At 57.4% G+C, this 26,079-nt stretch overlaps 12 protein-coding genes across 12 annotated transcripts; 3 read left to right on the top strand and 9 right to left on the bottom strand.

The window, feature by feature from the left end:
• Positions 1–224: 224 nt before the first annotated feature.
• On the bottom strand, positions 225–953 carry J3D65DRAFT_664620 (uncharacterized protein; the record flags this gene model as incomplete). Its single annotated transcript, XM_066802754.1, has 1 exon — positions 225–953. One exon carries the CDS (start codon positions 951–953, stop codon positions 225–227), a length of 729 nt encoding a protein of 242 aa, XP_066658500.1.
• A 246-nt stretch (positions 954–1,199) lies between these two features.
• J3D65DRAFT_205722 (NAD binding domain of 6-phosphogluconate dehydrogenase-domain-containing protein) lies at positions 1,200–2,769 on the bottom strand. The gene is made up of 4 exons (XM_066794446.1): positions 2,477–2,769; positions 2,094–2,424; positions 1,699–2,039; positions 1,200–1,646 (listed from the first exon to the last, which is right to left on the bottom strand). Exons 1-4 carry the CDS (start codon positions 2,519–2,521, stop codon positions 1,446–1,448), a joined length of 918 nt encoding a protein of 305 aa, XP_066658499.1. The 5' UTR covers positions 2,522–2,769; the 3' UTR covers positions 1,200–1,445.
• Positions 2,770–2,875: 106 nt separating this feature from the next.
• Positions 2,876–5,594, top strand: J3D65DRAFT_649652 (mitochondrial amino-acid acetyltransferase; the record flags this gene model as incomplete). The annotated part of the gene is made up of 2 exons (XM_066802421.1): positions 2,876–2,918; positions 3,191–5,594. 2 exons carry the CDS (start codon positions 2,876–2,878, stop codon positions 5,161–5,163), a joined length of 2,016 nt encoding a protein of 671 aa, XP_066658498.1. The 3' UTR covers positions 5,164–5,594.
• Positions 5,595–6,423: 829 nt separating this feature from the next.
• Positions 6,424–7,050, bottom strand: J3D65DRAFT_664617 (uncharacterized protein; the record flags this gene model as incomplete). The annotated part of the gene is made up of 1 exon (XM_066802753.1): positions 6,424–7,050. One exon carries the CDS (start codon positions 7,048–7,050, stop codon positions 6,424–6,426), a length of 627 nt encoding a protein of 208 aa, XP_066658497.1.
• Positions 7,051–7,736: 686 nt separating this feature from the next.
• J3D65DRAFT_689975 (uncharacterized protein) lies at positions 7,737–8,848 on the bottom strand (the record flags this gene model as incomplete). The annotated part of the gene is made up of 5 exons (XM_066803901.1): positions 7,737–7,847; positions 7,921–8,020; positions 8,069–8,319; positions 8,367–8,569; positions 8,632–8,848. The coding sequence occupies 5 exons, from the start codon at positions 8,846–8,848 to the stop codon at positions 7,737–7,739; spliced, it is 882 nt and encodes a 293-aa protein (XP_066658496.1).
• Positions 8,849–9,013: 165 nt separating this feature from the next.
• Positions 9,014–10,057, bottom strand: J3D65DRAFT_612964 (NADH dehydrogenase 29/21K chain). Its single transcript, XM_066799074.1, has 3 exons — positions 9,961–10,057; positions 9,297–9,805; positions 9,014–9,232 (listed from the first exon to the last, which is right to left on the bottom strand). The coding sequence occupies exons 1-3, from the start codon at positions 9,994–9,996 to the stop codon at positions 9,208–9,210; spliced, it is 570 nt and encodes a 189-aa protein (XP_066658495.1). The 5' UTR covers positions 9,997–10,057; the 3' UTR covers positions 9,014–9,207.
• A 275-nt stretch (positions 10,058–10,332) lies between these two features.
• Positions 10,333–14,169, bottom strand: J3D65DRAFT_612959 (uncharacterized protein). The gene has a single exon (XM_066799073.1). The coding sequence runs from the start codon at positions 14,097–14,099 to the stop codon at positions 10,407–10,409; it is 3,693 nt and encodes a 1,230-aa protein (XP_066658494.1). The 5' UTR covers positions 14,100–14,169; the 3' UTR covers positions 10,333–10,406.
• A 586-nt stretch (positions 14,170–14,755) lies between these two features.
• J3D65DRAFT_205694 (uncharacterized protein) lies at positions 14,756–16,347 on the bottom strand. The gene has a single exon (XM_066794445.1). The coding sequence runs from the start codon at positions 16,256–16,258 to the stop codon at positions 14,834–14,836; it is 1,425 nt and encodes a 474-aa protein (XP_066658493.1). The 5' UTR covers positions 16,259–16,347; the 3' UTR covers positions 14,756–14,833.
• A 90-nt stretch (positions 16,348–16,437) lies between these two features.
• Positions 16,438–17,343, bottom strand: J3D65DRAFT_548233 (uncharacterized protein; the record flags this gene model as incomplete). The annotated part of the gene is made up of 1 exon (XM_066796898.1): positions 16,438–17,343. One exon carries the CDS (start codon positions 17,341–17,343, stop codon positions 16,438–16,440), a length of 906 nt encoding a protein of 301 aa, XP_066658492.1.
• A 106-nt stretch (positions 17,344–17,449) lies between these two features.
• Positions 17,450–18,385, bottom strand: J3D65DRAFT_689973 (uncharacterized protein; the record flags this gene model as incomplete). Its single annotated transcript, XM_066803900.1, has 1 exon — positions 17,450–18,385. A coding segment is annotated over one exon (936 nt), but the record flags the coding sequence as incomplete, so codon positions are not given.
• An 874-nt stretch (positions 18,386–19,259) lies between these two features.
• J3D65DRAFT_205089 (cobalamin-independent synthase) lies at positions 19,260–22,260 on the top strand. The gene is made up of 3 exons (XM_066794443.1): positions 19,260–19,598; positions 19,655–19,756; positions 19,812–22,260. Exons 1-3 carry the CDS (start codon positions 19,368–19,370, stop codon positions 21,774–21,776), a joined length of 2,298 nt encoding a protein of 765 aa, XP_066658490.1. The 5' UTR covers positions 19,260–19,367; the 3' UTR covers positions 21,777–22,260.
• Positions 22,261–23,372: 1,112 nt separating this feature from the next.
• J3D65DRAFT_644100 (glycoside hydrolase superfamily) lies at positions 23,373–24,563 on the top strand (the record flags this gene model as incomplete). The annotated part of the gene is made up of 3 exons (XM_066802132.1): positions 23,373–23,453; positions 23,559–24,061; positions 24,125–24,563. 3 exons carry the CDS (start codon positions 23,373–23,375, stop codon positions 24,561–24,563), a joined length of 1,023 nt encoding a protein of 340 aa, XP_066658489.1.
• Positions 24,564–26,079: the final 1,516 nt, after the last annotated feature.

The raw sequence follows: 26,079 nt of genomic DNA, 5'->3' as shown, positions 1-26,079 counted from the left end.
GGAGGTGTATAAAGTCTCAGCGCTTGCAAGGAAGCCCGCCTCGGACGTCACTTGTGCAAAGACACCACTCGGCCACTATCAATAGTACTGTATCATCAATTCAGGGTGCTCGTTATTCATTTCCATTTCATTCATGCCTCGTCCGTCATAAATCATCAAGCCGAAATCAAAGCCGCATCCGATCCGAAATCCTCCTCGCCTTCCACCGCAGTGGCCTTTTCCCGTCACTTGTGATACTTTTTGGGCCGCCGCCTGTCGTGCACCTCGATCTTGGTCGACCGAAAGCTTTCCCGTGGACCAGGCTCGTCGTTATCGAAGTGTTCCACCCCGCTCCTGCTGCGCGACCGAGATACGAAGCTCTCGCGCCGCGGTTCGACGTAGCGAAACGTCTCGTACATGGGTTGACGGTGTGAATGGTCTGTAAAGGACGACCTTGCCGGCGAACTTTGCCGCCTGCGCTCGCGCCTCACCTCGCGCTCCCGAATGACATAATCCTGTTCTGTGTGCCTGTCGTGGCTCTTGTGGCTCTTATGGCTCTTGTGGCTTTTGCTCCTGTTGTCGCTGCTACTGCTGCTGCTGCTGCTGGAACTACTGGAGCTGCTGCTGCTGCTGCTGCTTGGCCTGACTTCGACAATGTGCGCCGACGAGTGTCTAGACGGAGGCCTTGAGGGTGGACGAGGCGCAGGCGGAGGAGGAGCTGGCGGAGGAGGCGGATGAACCTTGGGCGGGGGCGCAGAGTGTTTGGATTTGTGTGTCGTCGCAGTGTGGTGAGTGTGGTGGCTGTGGTGGGACACGAGCGAAGGAGAAGGCGGACGACGCTCCTCGATTATGGTCCGCGAGATTCGGGAAGAGTGGGGCGGCGAGTAGTATGCTCGCGCTCGAGTTCGTCGGCGACGAGCAACGCGGTAAGGCACCACGACGTCGGGCTCCTCGTGGACGCGAACGAGACACATGGTATGGTGGAGGTGAGCTGGGCTGGCGCTGTATTGGGTGGAAGAAGAGATCGTCTGGCTCGCTACAAGGGCCGCAACGTGCAAGGCATGGTGTGGTCAGGTCGTGGTGCTAAGGTGAGGACCACGGACGGACCTGGACGTGGCTGGAAGGCTGGGGAAGAGAAAAAGAGCGTCCATGACCGCAGAGACAACTAACCCAACCCAAGTGAACTTGCAGCACAGCCGGAGTGAGCTGTAGAGTGACGCACCGTCAGATTCTGGTTGGTCGCACTGCCACAGGTGACCTCCCACCTCGACTCCCGCCGCCCATTGGCTGCCCTACCGGTACGGCATGCACAACACCAACCTCACCATCACCACCAGTGCTGCATATCGTGTTCCGCGCTTGGCGCACACGTCGACCGTTGTCTCAACTTACGTCAGTCTGTCAACTCATGACCACAACCCGCCGCACCATTCCAGACATTGCCCTACTCCACCTCTATCTATGCTCTAGTTCTCGTAGCTCATGCCGCTCTCCATCCTCACGGCACCATATATCCCGGCCACGTCTCCCTTTGAGCCAGCGTATTTTTGGACATCAGCAAAGTGCTTTTCAATGACTTCCAAAGCGGCCATCTTGGTTCCACACTGCTCGGCGACCTTGAGCGCATGCTGCGCATCTTTCCTCGCCAGGTCGGCTGAGAACAACGGCTGTGATTGATTTCGTCAGCATCTCCCAATCTTGCATGGTCGCTCGACTCACCTCTTCACGCTTGTAGTATTCGCCCTGTTGGATTCTGTTCGAATAAGCAGTGAACGGACCAGGGAACATGGCCTCGATGAACTGGTGCAGGTTGTCCGATCCGAGACCGCTCTTTTCGGCCAACACGTGACCCTCGGCAAGGGTTTCGATCATGTTGAATACGAACGTGTTGCCGATGACTTTCAGCAGCGTTGCCTTGCCCGGCTGCTGGTCTGAAAAATCGATGATGCTTTTACCCATGACACCAGTAGTGTACGGCTTTACCTTGTCGACCGACGCCCGAGGACCAGCCAGGACAAAAATCAGCTGGCCAGCGTCTGCCATGGCGGGGGGTCCAAATACTGGTCATGTTAGCATCAACAGAATCACATGTAGTCCGATGACGGCGCACGCACCAGGACTGGCCACAAACTCGGCGCCCTTGGCCACGATCCGTTCCGCGAGCGCATTGGTAGTCTCGGGATGGATGGTGGAGCACTCTACAAAGAGCTTCCCCTTGACGTCTTCTGAGAGGGCAGCATCGATTGTTTCATTGACGGCCTTGTCATCTCCGAGACAGGTGAAGATAACGTCGGCGCTCTTGACGGCTTCCTGCACAGAGCTGGCAACGGTCGACTTGGCCGGAGCGAGCTGGCCCGCCAGGTCATCGGCGCGCTTCTTGGTCCGGTTGTAAATGACCAGAGGCTTTTCGAGATTGCCTTTGGCGGACAGGTTCCTGCACATGCCCTGCCATGGTGTCAGCTACCATCGCAGGGGATGGAAAGGGCTGGAGACGCACCCTGCCCATGTTGCCAAGGCCTATCCATGCTACTCCGGGGGCCATGGTGGTGAAGATTCGCTTGGTGTGTAGATATGGAGGGGGTGGATTTGGGAATGAGCACAAAACTTGCAGGTGTTGAACACGTTATATCTTAGACTGCTCTACATGCTTCCTCGATCTATGCCCAATGATTACCAACCTACCCTGGCCGAGGAAGTGTTCCGGAGCTGGTGACATCGGAGATGGAGGCCGGCCGAGCTCCCTGTCGTTAGCCCCGCCTGTGTCGGCATCATTCCGTTGCTATCGATAGCGGGCGTCATTTTCAAACGAAGGACGGAACTCTCCCAGCTGAGGCCCTCACGCCATTTAGCTGCACCATCGACCAATTGACTCACACTCTCTTCCTCCTCACCCGCCATGCTGCTTCTCCTCTTCCCTTCTCTGCTTCAACTCGTCTTTTGTGCGTGGTTCGAGACATGAACGTCTGTCGCGCGTCTTTGAGGGCGCGTCCCGCTGCTAAACTCCGTCGCCGAGTTCGTCAAATCCTCCTCTTGCCGCCTCCGAATTCGCAACAATGCTGATGGATTTTTACGCAGCACACATCCGAGCCCAATGAGCCCTCCATCGCTCACCCGCGCTGTCCGCCCTTTGCCCGGTCAATTGGCAGCAGTGTGCGCTATGAATCCCACCATGACGAGTCCCCGGCCAAGCCGCATGCCGTCAAACCCGAAGACATTGACCACGAACGCGAGTTCATCCTCTCCGTTCTGAGCACTTCGGCCACCAAGCGCGATGCTCGCTCATTTCTGGCTCGCTACGATCCTCAGTCACGCAGAAAGTCTGCACAAAAAGTAGCAAAGAGGTTCCAGGAGCTGGACCAAGCCGCGGCTGCAAATGTGGAGCAAAACAATGGCTGGCGCCTCAAGCAAACTGGTGTCAACCTTGGAACTCTGTACAAGCCTTCAAAGGCTATGCAAGAGACTCCGGTCTTCACCCACCAGAAATTGGAGGAGAAGCTCCCCGAGGTCGAAACTGCTGTGCCGCTGCACATTGCCCTTGTCAAAGTCAGGGCTGTCGATCTTTGGGATCCCGCGACCCTTTATGGCGTAAGCCTAACACTAGGCCAGCTTGTGCGACTTGGTCTGAGCATCGCTGTCGTCGTTGACCCGGACGAGGACACCACTCCAGAGGTTCCAGACAAAATCAACAACGAATGGCGGGCCAAGGTCAATGAGCAGGCTCATCGTCTTGTACAGTCCCTGAGGCGATACACACCTGGCGGTGCAGTCTGCATACACGACTCCATCAGTATATCACCATATGAGCAAGAGCTTCCGTCCAAGGTTGCCGTTAGGGGCGGCATCGAGGTCGAATACCCAAACTTGCTCATGCCGCTGCTCCAGGGCGGAGTCATTCCCGTGATTCCACCAATCGCTTATACAAAAGAAAATTTTACAGTCACCAGAGTGCAGCCAGACGACGTCTTGCTTGCCCTGACGCGAGAATTCTCTGGAATCAACAAGCACGCCACTAATAAAGACACTTTCAAAGACGATGATATTTCGCTAGAGAGGATTATCGTCCTGGATCCTCTGGGTGGCATTCCGTTCCCGAACCGGAATGATCGTGCTCACGTCTTTATCAACTTGGAGCAAGAATACCCCGAGATCCGTCAAGACCTCATCCAGGCCCAAGAGGCTGTCGCCAGCCAACTCGACGACAGCAGTGTCAAAGGCTCCATCTTGGGATCATCAAACCCTCTCTCACAGTTCACGGAGCGTGAGATTGCGTCTTTGCCACCGATCAATCCCAGAATCTTGGATTCTCGATACAAGCCGAGCAGGCACCTGAAAAACCTGGATCTGGTCCAGCGAAGCTTGGCCCTCCTACCACCGTCCTCATCTGCTATCATCATCACGCCCACCGAAGTCGCCATCTCGGCGACATCGCGCCACTCGTCGACTCCCGGCGTGCAGACCCGCCGCCAAAAGAACCCCCTAATCCACAACCTGCTGACGGACAAACCCATGGTGTCGTCCTCACACCCAGACTCCCCAACCGCACAGATCCCGACCATCATGCCCGCCACGTTCGTGAAGCGCGGCATGCCGCTGACGGTGATTCCCGATCCGCGCAAGGAGCCCTGGCGGCCGCCCAAACCGGGCTCGCCGACGCTGTCGCTGGACGACCCGCGCATCGACATGCCGCGGCTGGTGCACCTGATCGAAGACTCGTTCGGGCGCAAGCTCGACGTGCAGCACTACCTCAACCGGGTGCGCAACAAACTCGCCGGCATCATCATCGCCGGCGAGTACGAAGGCGGCGCCATCATCACCTGGGAAGACCCGCCACCCCTCGCCGACCCGCACGCGCCGCGCCCACCCCCCGTGCCGTACCTCGACAAGTTCGCCGTGCTCAAGCGCTGCCAGGGCTCCGGCGGCGTCGCCGACATCGTCTTCAAGGCCATGGTGCGCGGCTGCCTGCCCGACGGCGTCGTGTGGCGCTCGCGCCGCGACAACCCCGTCAACAAGTGGTACTTTGAGCGCAGCGTCGGCACGCTGAAGCTCGACGCCTGGGACGGCTCGCTGTGGACCATGTTCTGGACCACCGAGGGCGTCGAGGAGCGGCCGGACCTGTGGCGCGACTACATGGGCGTGTGTAGGGGTATCCGTCCGAGCTGGAACGACAAGGGCGCGCCTGACTAGATGGATTGCTTAGGGTGGCGGGGTTGTGTGGTGCAGATTGCTTTTGGGGGAACTAAAATCAAGAGGTGATGAAGAGAAAAAGACAAAGGACGTGTTTGCGGATTTACGGCGTCTCACTGGCGCTTCCGCTTTGCTTGATCATTTTAACAGAAGCGAGCGAGCAAGCGAGATCTTTCAGTATTGCGAAGAAGCGTGGTTTCTTCAACAATCTGCGGCAATGATTGGTGATGGGACACTGGCAGACTGGCATATAAGCAGGAGGTACATTTGGCAGGGTAAAAGTGCTTTTCAAGGGAGGGGTGGAGTGTGACAAACTGGCATTTGCACCTCATATACGCAGCAGCAGCAGGCATTCGCCATCACAAAGGGCAGGCGGACATTAGGAAAAGTTTTTCTTTTGAACAAGGGCGTATTTATTGCTCTGGTCCACATTATTCAGTTTCCATTTCTCTTGTCGAAGTTCAGCGACTCTTGTCCTGCGCCTCCGAGGTCCAAGCAATCAGCGCTCCAAATGCATTCACGTCATGAGAGATCAAGCAGTGTTGTAAGCAACGCAACGCAACGCAATATCGACTCTGATTGCGTGGAATTGCCCAGCGCAACTAGCTACGTCAATTGCGTTGCGCAATGAAGAGGTTAGATTGCGTGGAATTGCTTATATTACTTTAATTTACCTTCCTATATAATTTTCCTACCGCCTGGCAGAATTTTGAAAAAGCTGATACCACTTAGAAAAATTAAGTAATTATTTCCTAAAAATCTTACTAATCTACTAAGGATTTCCCAGAATTCCCTAGAATTAACCCTTAAGTAATAAGGGCAATAAGGGTAATCCATAAGAGTAAGCAATTGCGTTGACGTTGCGTTATAAGTAGGCTTAATTGCATTAAGCAACGCAATATTACGCAACGCCATAAAGCAATAAGAGCAATCTTATGGAATTGCTTACAACACTGAGATCAAGCCCGCTCCCATTTCTTTTGGCTACGCGACGTCGACGGGATAAGATATAGTCGTCGTCTGAGCGGCATTCAACATCCAAGCGCAGTTCCCCTACATGTGCGCAACGCAAGCAGTGCAACAAAGAGAGCCAGCAGCGTATCCACAGGGACCATAGCCAGCGATGACAGATGGCAGAAAGAAGCACACAGTCCCATTGACCAACAGCGACTCGCAAGCGAATACACAAGCAAGTAATAAGCCAGACACCCGAGAACAAGAATTACACGTATGCAACAGCAACAGCAGCACAAGAATCCATCACCTCCTCACACTTCTCCGCCCACCAACCGACGAAAAGAGTCCCCTCGACTCCATCAACGGCGGCGGCGGCGCTTGACCCGCCCCCCGCTCCGCCCCGTCGCGCTCAAAGATCTGGTGTTGGTAAAAAGACGGCGTGGCGGCAGCGGCTTGCCGCGAAGAAGGGCCCTGTATGATGCGCAGCGCCTCGCGGTCTGCGAAGCCAGGAGGTGGTTGTGGGACGGTGCGCGGGTCGCGCAACGCCGACGGCGGCGGCGGTTGCAGCTGAGATCGTGAGGCGTGCTGGAACGAAGACGACAGTCGGGTGGGCGCTGCCGGGGCAGGGGCGTTTTGGAAGTAGGACGACGATAGGCGTTGTTGTGGGCGCTCTGGGCGTTTGAAGAAGCCGTCTTCTGTGCGGCTGACGGCGCCAGCTTGCGTGCTGTAGTTTTCGAAGCCGGAATTGCGAGCGTCTGATTGTCGGTATTGGAGAAGAGGTTCGTTGGAAGTGCCGCGTGGATCTTGTATAAAGGAGAGGCCGTTCAGAGTGCGAGGTTTGTCCCATCCTTGCTGAGCGGGCGTCATCCGTAGGTTTTGCATATTCTTGCTTACCGATCCAATGCGTGCATTCGCAGACAGTCCTGGCATAGCGGAGCTTGTCTCATGGTGACCTCTTTGAAAGAAGGGACTGGAGCCGCTTTTTGAAGGGTGGACACTACCAGGAGCGCGCATCTTTCCAGGCATGGGTGTGGTGTATCCAGGTAGGGGCTCTCGAACGTCGAGGGGGCGACGATTGCTATACGATCCGTGTTGAAACTTCTCTTTTGCTTGGACGAAATTTTGAACCCTTCCGATTTGAGATCGACCCGCGCGCTGCGTGTCTGGATTGGGTTGTTCGTAGTATCTCGAAGACCGTGGATTCTCTTCCGGGAGTTGCCTTTCAGAGACACCATTTTGATACGCGTGACTTGGACTACCCGTGTGCAAACTGTGCTTTCGGGCTGCTATGCGTGGGGTTTCCGGAATATGTAAACGGGCTGGCCTGTGAGTTGATTCGTCCGACTTGTGATGTCGACGTGGAGCTTGTGTGGCCGGGTTTGCTTGCAAGTGACTTGCTTGAGGCGATCTTTGTGGATTGGCTCCGCTCATCGTGTACTCTTCATCCAGAGCTCTTTGACGGCCTGCATTGGCGGCCAACAAATTCGCCTCCCCGGCTTCGTGGTCAAGATTTTTCCACGCACCATTTTCGTCGTAACTTTTGCCTCGCGGCTGATGGCGCGTCGGAATGCTCCTTGGATCTGCTCGTTCACTGTATTCTTTGAAGGTATTTCTACTCAGTAGTTCAGGATGATCACCTCCACGCAACCCTTTTGGCGGAGGCATGGCACCTTTTGGCGCTGGGGATCGTTTTCTTTTCCTGTTGGAACTCTCCGAGGAGGGTAAATCTGCACAAAGATCAGTTCAATTATAGAGACCAGCATTGTGCTACCTACCTTGCAGCTCTGCAGGCTCTCTCACCGCATTACTCTTCGCAGTCTGAACAGCCTTCATGGAGTAGTCATGTCTCGGGACAGCATATCCCAGCTGCTGCAGCTGCCTCCGTAGCGATTCGATTTCACTGCATACCCATTAGCACACCGCAACAAGGCCAAGATGATCGACCAACTCCATCGCTTTGGGCCAGAGGCCCAGATAGTGTGTTATCTGCGGCATCTTTGCCGACCACTTCGCAGCAGTGGCCGCATCCTTCTCCAAGCCCGCCACGCGTGCCTTCAAGTCGTCATTTTCGGCGAGCAGCGCATCATGTTGCGTCTGCGAGTGCTTCGCGTCCGCGGCTGCTTTGCGCCTCGCCTCTTCTACGCCGTGGTACTTTGCGCGCGCAGCAGTGCCGTAGCGGAGGAGCGATTGGTATTGGAACTGTTTCCGTGAGCAAGAGATCCAGTAGATGGCGAGAGATTCCGCACGTTGAGCGCCTCCATCCTCATGTCCTGGCCGTCGAGCTGCATCGGCGGCGCCTGGAAGAGGACGTCGGGAATGGCGGCATCGTGGGAGCCCTTTTCCCAACCTCTGACAGCGTACAGCTTCTTGGGGCTGTCGTCCTTGTCTGTGGTGACGCAAAACGGGCACGGGGCTCGCGGATGCTCGCCTTGGGGGTGGAATGGCGCGCCTTTGTCACGTCTTCTTAGCAACGAGGGTGCCGATTGAGGGCGAGATGAGGGCCAAACTCACCGCCGCCTTCAAGGTGGTTGGCGCAAGTAAGGTGCATGCAGGACGTGAGCCATAGACTGGTGATGCGCCGGTCGGAGCCTTCTGAGCGGCCATCTTGAAAGTCTGTCGCGGCGTCGTCGTTGCGATAGAGGTCGGCGATGCTCGCTTGGCAGATGTCGCAGGTGAAGATGACCTCGAGCGCATTGGGTTCTTGAGGTGATTCTCGGCGTGGCGTCATGGTCTGCGGTAGAGGGGCGTCCGGGTGTTGATGGTGAAAAGTCGAAGTTTGAGAGAGGAAGTCGCGTGAATGACAGCACTGGAACCCGAAGCTGGTGGAGGCTGCCTGCACATCCACAGCGCAGCACCAGGTACAATAAGAATATGCCATTTAGTATGACTTGATGGGATGATTTTGGACCGTGACATTCGGAATCGAGATTCCTCGACTTCTTCTCTAGTACCTACAGTACACAGTCCATGGCCACGGATGCAAAAATTCAATTCACGCTTTGATCTAATCGCTCGCAAAAAGAGGCCTTCTGGCCAATGTTTGCCCAGTCTACATGCCCGCAGGCAATCTAGCCTTACGCCACGCATTCAAGAAAACATACGGCAGGGGTACCTGAAGTCGTCAGCAAACATCCAACTCCACCGCAGAGACTCGTCAAGGGTGTCACGCCACTCACTTTCCCTCATAGCTCTGCTCCTTGAGCAAATCGTACTTCCTCACGCCAAGGGCCGACGTGTCATCCGGATGCAAGCCGCTGGGGAGAGGAGGCAAGCCATTCGGACCCAAGACACCAGCAGCGGCACTCTTCTCCTTCTGCAAATACGCCGCGAGGCCGCCCTTCTCGCCCTCGTCCTTGACAGCGACCAGCTTGTTCTTGCCAGCCTCGCCAATCAGCTCGACCTTTTCCTGCTGCTTGCTGCCGACGGTCAGGAGGCCCACGACGTCGGCCTGCTTGACGGCGCTGAGCCGCGGGTACCGGCGCCGCACGTCGCGCTTCCAGTACGGGTTCTCGGCAATGTCGCCCGCCGGCAGCGTCACCGGGTCGTCGTAGGCGTTGGGGTCGACGGCCGCCGGCGGCGGGTTGCGGTATTGCGGGTTCAGCGGCACGCCCGAGCTGCGGTTCGGGTCCGTCGCGAAGATGCGGTTGATGAGGCGCCACACGCCCGTCGGTTGCACCGTGTATTTCTGTTGTTCAAAAAACAAGGCGTTGGGTTAGTCGTCGGTGGAGGCGCGGCCAATTCGTGGGGGAGCGTGTGGAGGATCATCGGGAGGCCGGCCGAGCGGCGGGAGTGAAACTGTGTGCGGGGATTGGGTCTCGGGTGCAGGAGGTGTAGGCGTACTTTGAACTTGGTAGCAGCTCGCGCTGGCGTCGACATGATTGCAACTGGATCTGGACGGGATCGATTGATGACCGTGATGTCTGCGGTAGTGGTGTGGTGTGGAGGTCGACCGGACGCTAGGACACCCCCAGATGCGGCGAGCGACAACGACCCACAATGCCGAAACCAATCCACACAGACGGCCGCTGATTGGCTGCAGTCCTACACAACCACCAACGGCTTCTGACATCACAGTCCAACCTCACCTCACTTGAAATGCGACATCTAATCCATTGCTCCTGTATACAAATGCACCCAAAGCCTCCAGTACCAACCAATCCACGACCGCTGAAAACAAATGCAGAATCCCGCATAGCAATAGCAACGACTGCCATGCCAACTATCATCTTCCCGTCCCTCGACCTCCTCCCACCTGGACCACCAAAAAACAACACAACCAACCTACATTAGTCCAACACCTTCATCATGTCCCAAGTCGACCTCCTCAAGCTCGCCATGCTGACGGCACTCTCGTTCTTGAAGTGTCCCGGTCCGCCATACGTGGCAGCATCGCCTCCAGACAGAGTCCTCCACCTGGCCGCGCTAGCCGGGTGCGCATTCTCGCGGCCCATGACGAGCCCATCGATGACACCCGCGCTCGCAGCGCGAAGCCCAGACGAGCTGTTATTTTTGACATGCTGGTAGCGGTGCTGCTCGCCAGTCTTGATCGCGCTGCCGTTGGCGTTGACGTCTTCCGTGCTGCCAAACTGCGGCAGACCAACGCACGACTCGTACATCTGGGAGAAGAGACGAGCATCACGGCGCCATTCGTCCGAGCTACGTGGCAGTGGCGAAGTGGACTGATTGGCGTACTCGGAAGAGCCGGGCGCGCGATTCGTCAAGTCGACCGCATCGTTGACATCCAGGTCTGTGTCTCGGAGATGCGAGGCCTCTGCTTCGTGTTGAACTGCAGCGTTGAACTCCTGACTGCGGTCCGCAAGGCAGGTCCAGAGCCGCACATTTCTCTGCCACTCCGACGACCGTTCTGCCTTGCGGTCGTATGGCGGTACTGAGGACACCCCGTGCTCAACCAGGCTTTCCTGCGATACGCCGAGTGGGCTCATGCTCTCCGAGTTGCACAGCTTGCTCCAGAGCCGGGCATCTGCTTTCCAGCTGGCTTCTGACGAGCCAGTCTTCCGCTCCAGCCGCGACAGCTTGTTTGACGCTTCTGGCAGCTCAAATTCGACTTTGTTGTCGGGCTTGTTCTCATCCAGGATAGATTCCTGCGCTGAATTCCCCTTCTCTTCACCTCCAATCGCATGGCCCTCCTGGACCAATTGCTCGCCTTTGTTCTGATCTTGATCCTGCTCCCTCTCGTCCCCAGCCCCATCACCACCCCCTTTGATGACGGCGTGTCCCGCCTCAACCTCCGCACTCTCCCTCGGCACCGGCTCCAGCATAATCGGCGCCGGGCTCCAAACAGGCGGCAAGATTTCCAGCTCAGGATGTTCCAAAATTCCACCCTCGGCGACACTGCTGCGATGCCCATGGCCATGGCGACGAAACTCTTCGCTCTGACTGCGAAACAGGCCAATGTAGTGCTTCAGAAAGCTGCGGCCGAACGTCATGCTCTTGCTCTTGGGCAGGCTGCCGCGCGATGACTTGTTCTTGCCGCGGCGCTTGAAGCTGGCCGATCCCAACGTGCCGACGCGCTTGTAGCCCGTGGGCGAGCGCGACATTTGGTCGCCAGCGCCCGTCTCGCCACCGTCTTCCGACTCTGCTATTTCGGAGAGCCGGATCTCGTATGCAAAGTCCCGCGTGTGCACCTCGTCCGTGTGGCCCGCGCTGTTGTTTCGCACGTCGCGCGTGTGTGAAGGGTAACGGCTCCACGCGCCCAGGTCGCCCAAGTTCATGGCAGACGCATCAGCCTCATCCCAAGTCCTCGCCCTGGCAAGCGGCGCTTCGTCGTCAGGGGTAGGAGCAGGCGACGTGCAGGGCGAGATCGACGCCGCTTCAGGGACATGGCCCGTTTTCAGCTCGTCTCCCAAGAACGCAGTCTTGCCCTTCTTGCTGCCAGCAGGAGCATGCAGCGACGGCCTTGACTTGCCGAGGTCAGAATCCAATGGATCCAGCAAAACGGTCTCTGACCGCCGGAACTTCGCCCCAGCCTGGGAACTCTCTCCCCTCTCGCCAAATCCGCCAAATCCGCTCCACGCATTCGAGGGCGGCTCGGTGCTTCTAGGCCTCTTCTGCCCATCCTGCTTCTCATCGATGGGCTTTGCTCTTAGCGCAGAGCCGCTGCCGCTGCGCTCGCGGAACAAGCTTTGTGACTTTGCCTTTCCACCCTTCTCTGGGCTCAGGAACAGTGCGCTCTTTTCTTCGCGGTGCACTTGCAGCGCCCTCTCCCACATTGCTGCTTGGTTTGCGGAGCCCGATGTTGGACTCAGCGAATCGCGGATGCGAGACCGGTGACCAGGCTTGCGGTCTTCCAAGGGCACTGGATCGGCGTCACGGGCAGCCGAGTCATGGTGATGGTGGTGATGATGATGGCGGCGCTCATCATCATCGTCGTAGTCATCGTATTCTCGACCCCTATCATGACGTTCGACGCCGTGTCGCAGGGCCTGGGTACCAGCAGAGCCACGGCGGTCAGTAGGACCATCGACGGCCAAGTCCTTGGAGTCCGCAGCCTCGGAGTCGTCAAGCCTATCCTCGGACTGCGCCAGAGGCGTCTTCTCCACATCCTCATTAGCCTCCTGAGCCCCGGCGCGGGCGAGCGAGGCGGCGCGGCGCAGGTTCGACATGGTCTTGCTGCGGAAAATGTTGAAGCCGCTCAACTTGGCGCCGACAGACTTGCGGCGCGACTCGCGGTGCTCGAGCGAAGGCTTGAGCGCGTTTTGCAGGCCAAGCAGGTTCATGGCCGAGCGGTTCTTCTTGACGCTTTTGGGTTGGAGAGGCGTCCGCTCGCCTGGCGGCGGCGATTGTGGACATTGAATCATGATGGCCGTCGGCGACGGAGCAGACTCAGGGGGCGGATCGTGAAGATCCACGGCCGTTGTGTCTGGTGTCTCGTACACGCTGATCTCGCTTGGGCTTTCACATCCACACTCTTGCCTCTGCTCTTTGCCGTCGGCGTCCACATCCTGGTCAAATGTGTCGGTGGCCTCGCCCTCCGTTTCGACGCTGTCAAATGGGCCAGGAGTAGGGGGATACGCGCCTGGCATACGACTCTCGTCGGCATTGACCCTGTCAACAACAGTCTGCTCGTCCCTCGTCTCCTCCTCACTTTCATCCAAGTCCTTCGGCATCTCAAAAATCTCGTACCCACTCTTCCTCATACCGCTGCCGCTCTGACTGCCAGTGCCAGTGCCAGTGCCACTCTCCGCAACGCCGCTGAACACGCTAGGCTGCGGCGTTCCGCTGCCCGTCCCGACACCGCTCTCGCTACCATCCAGACTCGGGCTATTCGCGCGTGTCGAGTAGACGCTGCTCGGTTCGTACGCCTTTCCCGTAGCGCCCGTCATTCCTTGTCCGCCGTGGGCGCCGTATCCAAAGCCAACGCCGGAGCCCGTGGCGCCGCCGTAGCGGCTGGAGTACACGGACGACCCGGCGTACCGACTGGCGTTGCCGCCGCTGCCCTGGCGGCTGTGCATGGCCGTCGAGTTTGCGTGTGTCGGCACATTGCTGAGGACGTGGCCCCACGCGGGCGGGACTCTAGAACTGTTGAAGCCCGTCAGGGCGCTGGCATTGGTCGACGACGACGTCGACGTGCGACGGTCACCGCGCACGCGTGAAGGCGGAATCGGCGGCGGTGGCATGTGTGCCGCGTCTCTCAGGTCAGGGAACATGGCCAAGCCGAGTCCGACGTCAGGATGGATTTGGACGCTGGAGCCGTCGTTGGCGGCGCTCTGTTGCTGTTGACTATCATCCATCGCCGTCGACGGCTTCTGAGCCTGCAAGTTACTGGCACTGCCAGCGTTGTGGTGGGCGAGGCGCCGGAACGGATACGCGTTTGCGTCGCGGTCTCTCTTTCCATTTTGCCCTTCGTAGACGTACTTGTTCACGGCGCTGTGTCTGTCACTTGGCGGCCCCATTGACCTGTGCAGGTCCGTCGTGCTGCTCAGCGACGAGTCGCTACGAAGATGCTGGCGGATGCGCATGAGGTCCAAGTGCACGCTCGCAGCGTCGCCATCGCGCTGGGCCTCTTTCGGCGGCTGCAGAAGCGAGTTTTGCGTCCTTTCGTGGTTTGGCAAAGGGTGGACCGAATTAAACTTGCAGGGAGTGGAAGAGACATGGTAGCCAGAGCTCGAGTTGGCTTGGGTCGAGGCCGTGCTGTCGACGCGGGAAGACGCAGCCAAATTTGCGAATCTCTGGTCGTTGGCTTCGCGAAAATAGTCGCCAGGGCATTTGGACGCAGAATCGGAAGAATTCTGCTTCTCTAATATGGTGTCAGTACCTAGGATGCAACCAATGGCGCTTTTGTTTGCCTTGGAAGTCTGGAATAGGGGGAAAGATCTCTGCAACCAAGAAGTTGGGCAATGTCCAAATACCTGATTCATTCGAGCCATCCTCAACCTCGGCGGCCGAGCTTTGCTGGATAGCCGGTGCGACGTATTCATTGACCATGTGCGTCTTCATTGCCTGCAGGAATGCAGTATCCGAGGCTGCACCTCCACTCGACTCCGTCGTGCCGGTGGAAGGGTCTGACGGGCGCGAGTCGTCGGAGAGGCTCAGCCTGACGCCGCTGAGACGATCACGCAGGTCCGAAAAGGTGAGAGAGCGAGGAAGAGCGAGCTCAAATGGGTTTATGCTGGCAGGAAAGGCGTTGTTAGCATGCTTTGGTAGGTAATGTGTGGAATCGGGTTCAAGACATTCGCGAGAAGGTCAACAATACTCACCTGAACTTGGAGTCTCCCGGTGTCTTGCCAGATTCCCCGATCAACGCCTTGATCTCGACGCTGGCTCTCTCCTTTTTCACCAACGTCTCCTTTTCCTCCAGTGTCCCCTCTTCCTGCGTCATTGCTCGCGTCAATCTCTCGACGACACTGTCTCGAATCTCAGGCAAACTTGTGGCATCGCTGTCGTAGTGATAGTCCAGCGCCGTGGGGCTTCGAACACGAATCTCCTTGTCTGATTGACGAACATGGTGACTCGGTTGGTGTCCAGCTTCTCCCTCCCCGGTACTTGGCTGCACCAAGACCTCAACCGAAGTCTCGACCAACACGTGAAGCTCTGTCCCGGGACCATCGGCGCCATCAGTGCCCGGAGTTGTGGACAGGCCTTGGCCACTGCCGCTGCCGCTCGAACTGCACTCTTTCTTCAACTTTGCCCTCTTCTTCTTGGGTTTGTCGTTGTCTTCCTTGTCCGTTTCCTCGCCGGCCTTCTTCAGCATGAGCAAGTTCATGCTGCTGCGGCTTAGATCTCGCGTCAATCGCTTGACTTTGCCCCACGTCTTGCCTCGCTCTTTGCTCCTGCCAGTTCGCGTGGCTTCGTCGCCGGAGATGGCGTCTTCGGCCCTGTCGTGGCTCTTGGAAGTCGAGTCGACGCTGTCATCGGGCTCTGCGTGCCGCATGTGGTGGCGCAGGAAAAGCATGCTGGTGGCTCGTCCGGCTACTCGCTTCTGCTTCTTGGCCGTGCGTTCAGCCGGCAGGAGCTCCGCATTTGAAGGCTCCGTGGCGCCATTCGTCAGAGCAGACTCAAGCTCTGTGCTAACCTCCGCGTTGGCGAAGATTTCTGCAATGACATCTGCCCCATCAGCGTGAATAGACGGGTCCAGGTATGACGAATCTTCAGTCTCGTGGAAGCCTGCCGGCTGCATTGACTGCGAAGTTGGCTGCGGGTTTTGAGACGAGTGGACTTTGGGCCTCGGCGAGATGGGACCCTCCACTCGTTGGCGAGCGTTGGAGGCAGTAGGCCTGGGAGTTTCCGGCTCGCTATCAATCGAGCGCTGGTCGTCTGTGGTACAACACAGAGCATCCGCAGCGGCGGCTGCAGACGGCGGAGGTGGTGACATGGTAGCCCAGGAGTGAGGTGGGATGGTCGGCGGAATGAGAGAGCTGGAGGTCTTGGAGAGGACGTCAGAGGACGTGTACTGAGCATAGACCGAAAGAAGCCAACGTCGAACCAGAGATTCATCCAACTTCAGCGGTATCAAAAGCGCCGGGATTCGTTCGAATCGACTGGAGTCCAGGACAGGACTCGCTGGTGTTTGTTGATGCTGAGATGTTGACGAGGATGTCTTTCCCTGGCTTCGCATTTGGAAGTCAAGTCTCGCCATTCCCTTTTCTGGCAGCCAGCAGGCGAGTGCCACGAGGCCCATGAGGGGTGGTGGTTGCCATGCGCTTAATTTCGCACGAGGTCGAGCACGTAGCAGCTTCTCTAGTTCAGGTGAACTTGCCTGGAATCCAACCCATTGACGGGCGGTTGACTGGGAAAGAGCTATGATTCAATGAAGTCATTATTCATACGAGTTTGTATTCGATACACTTTTGAACATGGTTACGCAATGGGCTGCTGGCCGTACAGTCCCATTTCCTTTACCCACGCCGCAACTCCCGGCGTGCACAGCTTTTGCAAATCGGTCCATTCTTGCTCCTGCGCTGACTTCCGTATCCTGGTCGAGCTAACGCCGACGCCTTCCTGTCCGATGAGGTGGCTGATTTGACTTGCCCATTCCCGTTTGAAGCCTTCCTCTTCCAGACTACCATTCACCAGCCCTTCGAGATACTCGACTTGTTGGTCCGTGGTACCGAAAGCTGCGGAGCTCGCATCTTTGGGATCCGAAGGTCTTATTGTTACAAGAATTTTGTGGCCGGCTTCAAAATAAGGCGACAAAGCGGACAGAGGCGGCTTATGGCTGGGGTAGTACTTTGGTGCGAGGAGACGCGTTACAGTATCGAATCCGATCAAATGCACATGAGTAGGGTTACTGGGGTACGGGCTCGGCTGCGCAGAAGTGATTGCGGCAGTCTTGTCGGTGTAGTAGGGAGCTTTCGTGAGCCCAATGTCGACAGAAATGCCTTCCCAGGGCGAAGAGGATTGATTTGAAGTCTTCTGAATCTCAGAACGCAGGTCCTCGGCGAAAAGTGACATCATGGCTAGCCTGTGCTCGAAGCTAGCCGGGCTGGGAGCTTTGTCGGCGTTGTGCGTACTGAACAGGAGCAACAGACGGTGAGGCTCGGGGTTCTTCGAGTCCGGCCACCTGAGGGCAGAGGTTGCGAGAGACATGTGAGCGACGGATGGTGGGTTGAAAGACGAGTCGAGGATGTAGAGTGTCTTGGGAGAATGCTCGGTGGGGTTAATGGTGTGAACGATGCGAAAAGTCGAGGGCGACGAGGTAAAGTCGCGCAGAGCCGACCGCAGTTTGGGAAGCAAAGCGCGAGCCGCAGGCACTCGATAAGCCATGGTTGCGGATGATGGGGACTGTGCAGAAGGTGGTGGTTCGAGGCATGGGCGATGTTCTGCCTCAAAGATGGATGCTGTCGCGCGCACGGACCGGGCGGTGATGAGGTCACGGAGCGTTCGGCGGCTGGTACACGGGCAAGTCGTGGCCGCGTAGCGATGGGTCAACAGCAGCTTCGCCAATTTGGATGACATGGTGCTGAGGGTTCAATGAGGCACGCAGACCGTCGCGAAGCTGGGCCTCTAGGTCCATTGAATGCATGGTCGCAGGGTGCTGGGGCGGGGCGTCCCACGGATGGTGATCTAGGTGGTGAGCCGTCGGGTCGGTGTCCAAGTACTTTGGCTGGTGGTGATGCGGGGCGATTGGCTGAAGCGGCTGCTGCAGGGCCGGCTCCATCAGCGGATGCTGGTCGGGCTGGGGATTGGGGTGCTGATGCTGATGCGGGTGCGGATGCGGATGCGATTGCTGGTGCTGGTGCTGGTGTGGATGGTCGTCGACGGACTGGGGCTGAGGAGGAGGAGGAGGAGGTGGATGCGACGGCTGTTGGAGTTGGTGCTGGGGGAGGTGGTGATTGCTGGAGCCATCGACGGGAGAGAGTTGCGAGGGCCCGTCGCCGTCGGACGCGTTGGCGTCTAGGTGAGGCTGCAGGTCGCCAGGCTTGCCAACATTGGCGTCCTTGCGCGGACGACCGGTGCGCTTGCCATCCTCAATGAACTTGAGCTCGATGCGCTTGGACTTGTCCGGATCAAAGCCGCGCTTGCGGGCGCGACTGTAGATGTGGCGGATGGTCCGACTGGCGACTCCGGTCTGGTCGAGGATGTCTTTGTCGGTGAAGCCGTTGACCTTGAGCGCAAGGGCGTGGACGCGAGTGGCAATGTCGTGGGGGGCATGGCGCTCCTTGGAGTCCTTGAACTCCTTGGGTTCCTTTGGGGCTTTGGGCATGTCTTGTCGATGAAGAATGAACGGGGCTTGATATTGTCGTGGTGGAGTGAGGTGAATGAAAAGGTTGGGGCCACGCCAGCGTAAAAAGTTGCCGCCCGACCGTCTCGCAACTGCGGAGCGCCAACGCGCGCCCGCTCAGCGCATCGGCAGCCCCAAGCAATATGATGACCTGGCACCTTTGTGCTCCTCTACCAAGATTCCAGCTCCAGATGCAGCTCCAATGCAGCTCCAATGCAGCTCCAATGCAGCTCCAATCCAGCTCCAATCCAGCTCCAATCTAGCTCCAATCTAGCTCTACTTTATCTCGGTCAAGCTTGACTCAAAGCTTCCGAAGCTTTGGGATCAAGATCAAGACCTGCATCCAGTCTCCATCTGGACCGAACTTCGATTGCCCTGTCCCTACGCACCCATGCAAATATATATATTCGCATTCGAGGCTCCGGGCCTGCATGCAGCCGGGCGAGACAGTCGGACATTTTCAATGCTTCGGGGACATTCCAAGCCAGAGTCGGCACGTTTCGTCTGTCGGGACCCTGGGATTCGTCAACCGCACTTGTGTCCATGATCAATCGATTGAGACGACGTGAATGAATTGATTCCAACACAAGGTGTGCAGCTGGCAAGACGCAAACACTCGCTCAATGCCGAAGGTTGACTGCCGAGGATCGCCTTGGGCGCGCGGGTTGGCTCCATCAAGGTGACTACCCCAGACTCGAGCGCGGGGCTCAGTCTGGCAGACGTATAAAAGTCTATGAGCATCCTCCGTGCTCTATCCAAGCCGTCTCTTTCGCGATGCTCCCCGCCGACACCATGCACGCCGTTTGTCGCCGACCGTCGGCGGGCGAGCACGCCAGGGCAACGACGCATTCGGCGCTAGCGATTGTTCAAGCCCACAGGCCATCTGGCGAGCGGCGGGGCGCCAGAGTATATTTTTCCTCCCGCCCACCGCCCCTCCGCCTCCGTCCTCCTCTTCGCTCCATTCCTCTCCTCCCTCTTCAATTCCCCTCCCCCCACCTCGATAGAGTCCTTCTCTATCACTCCCCTTGATACCCTTTTTCCATCTTCTCCTCACACATCAGCAACCATGGTGCAGTCGGCTGTGCTCGGTTTCCCCCGCATGGGTGAGAACCGCGACCTGAAGAAGGCCAACGAGGCCTACTGGGCCGGCAAGATCTCGCGCGACGACGTTCTCGCCGAGGGCAAGAGGCTGCGTCTCGCCCACTGGAAGATCCAGAAGGACGCTGGCGTCGATGTCATCCCCAGCAACGACTTCGCCTTCTACGACCACGTCCTTGACCACATCCAGATGTTCAACGTACGCTTTGCCCAAACCCTCCCGCAAAAGCTTTTCCGCTGACGCATGCATTGCAGGCTGTCCCCGAGCGTTACTCCAAGAACGGCCTTGCCCCCATTGACGAGTACTTCGCCATGGGCCGTGGCCACCAGAAGGACGGCATTGACGTTCCCAGTTTGGTAAGGACAATATTGGCAACACGGGACAAGCATCACATCTGACGGTGGTGAACAGGAAATGGTCAAGTGGTTTGACTCCAACTACCACTACGTCAAGCCTACCCTCCAGGACAACCAGACCTTCAAGCTCGCCGCCAACCCCAAGCCTGTCGCCGAGTTCCTCGAGGCCAAGGAGGCTGGCATCACCACCCGCCCCGTCATCCTGGGTCCCGTCTCCTTCCTTGCTCTCGGCAAGGCGGACCGTGGCCAGAGCGTCCAGCCCATCACTCTTCTCGAGAAGCTTCTCCCCGTCTACGTCGAGCTGCTCGAGGCCCTGAAGAAGGCTGGTGCCGAGACTGTCCAGATCGACGAGCCTGTCCTCGTCTTCGACCTCCAGCCCGAGATCAAGGCTGCCTTCAAGCCCGCCTACGAGAAGCTCTCTGGCTCCAACCTTCCCAACTTGGTCTTCACCACCTACTTTGGTGACATTGTCCACAACTTTGACGTCGTTGCCAACGTCAGCCATCTCTACGGTCTGCACGTCGACCTTGTCCGCAACCCTGAGCAGCTCCTCCCCGTCATTGAGAAGCTTGGCTCCAAGCAGATCCTCTCTGCTGGTGTCGTCGACGGCCGTAACATCTGGAAGACCAACTTCAAGAAGGCCATTGAGGTCGTTGAGACTGCCATCCAGAAGCTCGGCAAGGACCGTGTCCTTGTTGCCACCTCCAGCTCCCTTCTCCACACCCCCCACACTCTTGCCAGCGAGAAGAAGCTTCCCGAGGAGGTTCGCGACTGGTTCTCTTTTGCCTCTGAGAAGGCCGTTGAGGTTGCCATCATTGCCAAGGCCGTCACCGAGGGCCCTGCCTCTGTCAGCGCCCAGCTTGAGGCCAACGCCAAGTCGATGCAGGCTCGCGCTTCTTCTGCTCGCACCAACAACCCCCACGTCAAGGACCGCCAGTCCAAGGTTTCCCCTGAGATGCACAACCGCAAGTCTGAGTTCCCTGAGCGCTACGCCCAGCAAAAGACCCACCTCAACCTCCCCAAGTTCCCCACCACCACCATCGGTTCCTTCCCTCAGACCAAGGAGATCCGTATCCAGCGCAACAAATTCACCAAGGGCGAAATCACCGCTGCCGAGTACGAGAAGTTCATCGAGAAGGAGATCGACGAGGTCATCAGGATCCAGGAGGAGCTTGACCTCGATGTTCTCGTCCACGGTGAGCCCGAGCGCAACGACATGGTTCAGTACTTTGGCGAGCGCCTCGACGGCTACGTCTTCACCACCCACGCCTGGGTTCAGAGCTACGGCTCCCGCTGCGTCCGTCCCCCGATCATCGTCGGAGACATTTCGCGCCCTGCCCCCATGACCGTCAAGGAGTCCAAGTACGCCGCCGAGCACTCCAAGAAGCCCATGAAGGGTATGCTCACTGGCCCCATCACCTGCCTGAGGTGGTCTTTCCCCCGTGACGACGTCCACCAGTCCGTCCAGGCCCAGCAGCTTGCTCTGGCCCTCCGCGATGAGGTTGTCGACCTCGAGAAGGCTGGCATCTTCGTCATCCAGGTTGACGAGCCTGCTCTCCGTGAGGGTCTGCCCCTCCGCTCTGGCAAGGAGCGCGAGGCCTACCTCCAGTGGGCCGTCGACTCCTTCAAGCTCTCCACTGCTGGTGTTGAGGACTCGACTCAGATCCACTCCCACTTCTGCTACTCGGAGTTCCAGGACTTCTTCCACGCCATTGCCGCTCTCGACGCTGACGTTCTGTCCATCGAGAACAGCAAGTCTGACGCCAAGCTGCTCAAGGTCTTCGTCGACAAGGCCTACCCCCGTCACATTGGCCCCGGTGTCTACGACATCCACTCTCCTCGTGTTCCCAGCGAGCAGGAGATCAAGGACCGTGTCGACGAGATGCTTGCCTACCTCAAGCCTGAGCAGCTCTGGATCAACCCCGACTGCGGTTTGAAGACCCGCCAGTGGCCCGAGACCAAGGCTGCGCTGACCAACCTGGTCAACGCTGCCAAGTTCTACCGCCAGAAGTACCCTTAAGTCAGCTACATCAACGTAGCTGCACCGGCTTGATCAACTCCAAGCTGGACTTGTCACGTGTTACGATATCAAAAGTCTTTTCAACAGGCATGATATGACCCAATGTCGAAGACGGGGAAGACATTCAACATTGGCGTTTTAATGAATTCAACATGGGAGATCTACGAATGTACGGCGTTCCGGGAACTTGATCGGGAAACGGGAATGGTTTCTGGGCAAAAATGCAGCGTTCAACATCCGCTGCTGGGTTTTTGGGGATGCGAGAACAAACTTCTCCCTTTGCAAGCGTTTGGCTCCGACTTAGACAGGAAAGATCACAAAGACAGCGCCGATGCCCTTCAACCGGGTCATGCGGTAGGGTCTGCGGTAGTCGAAGCTAAGATACCACTACAATCAAATGAGCCCATCCGGCTCTTCTAAGTTCTGACTACATTTGATGTCTCCAGATACCTGTGAGTGGCAATCGTCATGTCTGGTGTGTTTGCTCCGTGTGCTCAACCAATCCATTTCTCCCACTACACGTCAACGCGCAATATTCCGCAACCCAAAAACAGGCGTGCCCCTTCTATTTTAACCTTGTCGGTGAGGCTCGAGTCGGAGCGCACCAAGAGCCTCCTCTCACCAACATCAGCCTCCATTCTTCGACCCTGATTGGCCAGATTTAACCGTGATGAAGTCTCGACGACGGGCCGACCAACCACATGCAGCGGCCCTTTCGCTAAGAAGCTTTTTATCTCTCTTGGCACGTAGAGGCCTGTTTCCGGCGTGCAACACCAGCGCAACTGTAACTCTTCGCCCGTCAGTGGCAGCGTGTCAGCGTCGAAGTGGTGATAGCTGGACAAGCAATCACGGCCATTCTCACATCCCTGTTGCAGGCTTGCGCGAACTGATCGAACCAACCACACAGCCTCTCTCCAGAACCCCTACGGCGCGGCGCAGACCTGAATGAGAGCGGCCTCTTGCGCGTGATGAGCGTCGTTTCGAGTGGTGGCGGACTGTCATTTCCAAACAACCGCCTGAATGGGGTGGTCAACGGATCCCGGTCAACTTTTTTTGCGCCCAATCCCCTACCGCTGGCTGCCAATTTGGACGTCTGCCTTCCTCCTCCGCCATGGGGTTTCAACTGCGCCGTTCAAGCGACGAAATTCAGTTCGTGGGTGTCGCGTTATTTTGCCCGTTCTTCAGTTCATCCGGGCACAGTAGCTGGATTGGGAATGCAAGAGCCGATGGAAAGTCTCTCGGTCGACTTGTTTTGCTGGAGGGAGAAAGAGCTGGCCTAGATGGCTTATGACGTTGACGCGCAAGGGACCACTCCCCGACCACGAATTGCCGCGATGCCTGCATCCCAGCTGCGGATGTTACCTTGAGCGCGGGTTCCTGGATCTCGCCGCCGTGGGTGGTGGCTATGAGTGGTAGGTCGTCGATGTTTAGCATGGTCTAATTTACTGGCACCAGACGTCTCCACACGCCTATTTTGGCTATACAGAGCGCTCCATGTGGCGGCATACATAAGCCAAGCGTCTGTCTGTCCCTACCTTTGTTTGAGTAAATCAAAGTCTCTCATTCACATTTCGTTTCATACGCTCTTTACGTGCCATGCGTTTCTTTTCGTTGCTCGTCGCCGCTGGCGCGGCTGGTCTTGCGCTCGCAGCGCCGCATCACAAACAACAGAAGGGCGTCCGTCGCGGAAACCAAGGGACGCAGCAGCAGCAGCCGCCGCCCCAGAAAGGACCGCCGTCAACCGGAACGCAGCAGCCACCACCACCACCACCGGGAGGCAAGCAAGGCAAGATCCGCTACATCGGCGTCAACGAGGCGGGCCCCGAGTTCGGCGAGGGCAACATCCCCGGCGTGCTGGGCAAGGACTACATCTGGCCGGACGCGGCGTCGATGCAGCCGGCCATCGACCTGGGCATGGCCATGTTCCGCATCAAAATCCTCATGGAGCGGCTGATTCCGGACCTGCGGGGCCAGGCCGACGGCGCGTACCTCCGCGACTTGACGAACACGGTCAATTTTTTGACTGGGAAGAACATCCAGACGATGATTTCGGCGCACAATTATGGTCGATTCAACTTTCAGGTTATTACGGATGTCGAGGGGTTCAAGATGTGGTGGAAGACGGCTGCTACGCCGTTTAAAGATAACAAGCTGGTGTGGTTCGATACGAATAATGAGTATAAGGATATGGACCAGGGGCTGGTTGTCAGGCTCAACCAGGCCGCCATTGACGGCATCCGCGAGGCGGGCGCCGTGGAGCAATCCATCACTGTCGAGGGCAACGAGTGAGTAACAACCATACCAGCGCAGCGGCGGAACGAGTAGCATACTGACACCGACCTTCTCAGCTGGACCGGCGCCTGGAAGTGGGTGAAGCAAGGCGGCAACAGCGACACCATGGGCGGCTTCGTCGACCCCGCGCACCCCGGCGACCCATCGCGCATCATCTACCAGATGCACCAATACAGCGACGGCGACGGCTCAGGTACGTCCGACCAATGCGTCAGCGGCACCATCATGGCCGAACGCCTGATGGCGGCGACCGACTGGCTGCGCAAGAACGGCAAGAAGGCCATGATCGGCGAGTTCGCTGGCGGCTCCAACCCCACCTGCTACGACGCCATCAGGGGCGGCTTGCGGTACATGGAGCAGAACTGTGATGTGTGGATTGCGGCGCTTTGGTGGGCCAAGGGCAAGTATTGGAAGAATTCGAAGTTTTATGATTTTGAGGCGCCGGATGGAAACGCGTGGAAGACTTATGGTCCCATTTTGAAGGAGTTCATCTAAGGGCGATGGGGTCTGCGGACGGAGATGACGAAGGCGTCGTTGATGGGGAGAAGAGGAAGTTGGTCAGCACGCTTGGGAGGCTGCTGTGCGGCTGTTTGCGTATCTTCTGTGTGTGTTTGAACTTCATTTTCGACACGTTGTCGGCTTGCGATTGCACGACTGCATCGACATTAGCTTCCACCATTTTTGCTTGAACTTCAAGAATACATTGACTGTGGTCTAAGACGTACGGATTTACATGCTTTTGGCTTGTTGTAAACCTCTGTTCTTGGACAATGGTCGCATACGTGAAAACCATGGTGTTGGGATTCGTCAGTCCACCACAACGCTGCTGAAGGCGAAGGAGTGACGAAATCCCAGCCGGAACGCAAGCCTGCGGGCTGGCGAAGAACTGTCGCTCAGCGGACAGAGTAAATCATATGCTTGGAGAGCGACACATCCGCGCATGACGGTAGCCATCGAGTTCGACCTTGACAGTGCTCATCGACAGAATAGCTGCAAAACTGGCCGTTCTTATAGCTTTGTACTCCGATGGTCGGAGATACACGTGGAGAGTTGTGACATGTGCAAGGCGTATGACTGTTCCGCCTGGCTGGATGGCGAGATGCGGGCATAGCCAGGCAGTGTGGGCGTATGACGACCACGGACCTCAAGCTCATGTGGACCACGGACCTCAAGCTCATGTGCGCATGCGGGAGTTGTGACTATTCCGTCGAGAGACCAGGTCTAAAAAGCGCTTCATCCGCCGCTTTGAGAGCAACGATCACGGCGATGATCCCGCACTCGAGATCAACTTCGCGACAGCGATGGACGACTTCTGTGCTGCGGCACTGTACATCCCACACCTGAGGCACTTTCTTGGGTCGTCGAGCCGTTGTTGCAGAATCCGTGCGGCAGCGCTGGAATACTTCCACTCGAGCATCATCGCAGAATGTCGACGAACTCCGTCTTTCTTCGTGTCATCGACACAGCGTTTTTCGAACATGCTGTTTTTGCGCTTGGCGTGCTGGAGATGGCGACCTTTATTCCGTGATGATTCTAGAAAAGCACCGATCAAGGCTTTTACAAAAGTCGTGGCGTGCACAAGGGGAGTCAGTCTCGCCCACAGGGAGCGTTCATTTACTCTGGCAGATGACTGATAGGGAGCATTCCGACGATGCATATGTGACGGATGGGGAGCATTCATACGCTATGACTGACGACTTGTGGGGAGCATTCAAGCGTCGAGTGTAGTGGCTTGGAGGCTGTGTGCCACGTTTGCGGCCTTGATCATCTCTTGCCAAAAGAGTCGAACTTTTTTGTTTGTGCCGCTGCGGGTTGCCTTTGGTCGAGAGGGAAGCGGGTTTTGATGGTGAGAGGTAATCACAGGCCATGCAATGTACAAAAACAAGTGCCAAAGTCCATTTGCATGTCGGGACCAGAGGATCAGTCAAGCGATGCGGAATCTTTCGTGGTAGGGGCATGCTGAAAGACTAGTGTCGCTCTGTGCATGCGGTGGTTGCGTTTGCAGAATGAG

The sequence above is a fragment of the Phyllosticta citribraziliensis genome, assembly GCF_038025025.1.
Source record: "Phyllosticta citribraziliensis strain CPC 17464 chromosome Unknown J3D65scaffold_2, whole genome shotgun sequence".
NCBI classification, from domain to species: Eukaryota; Fungi; Ascomycota; class Dothideomycetes; order Botryosphaeriales; family Phyllostictaceae; genus Phyllosticta; species Phyllosticta citribraziliensis.
The sequence above is the reverse complement of the archived record's forward strand: the minus strand, read 5'-3'. Positions and strand labels throughout refer to the sequence as shown.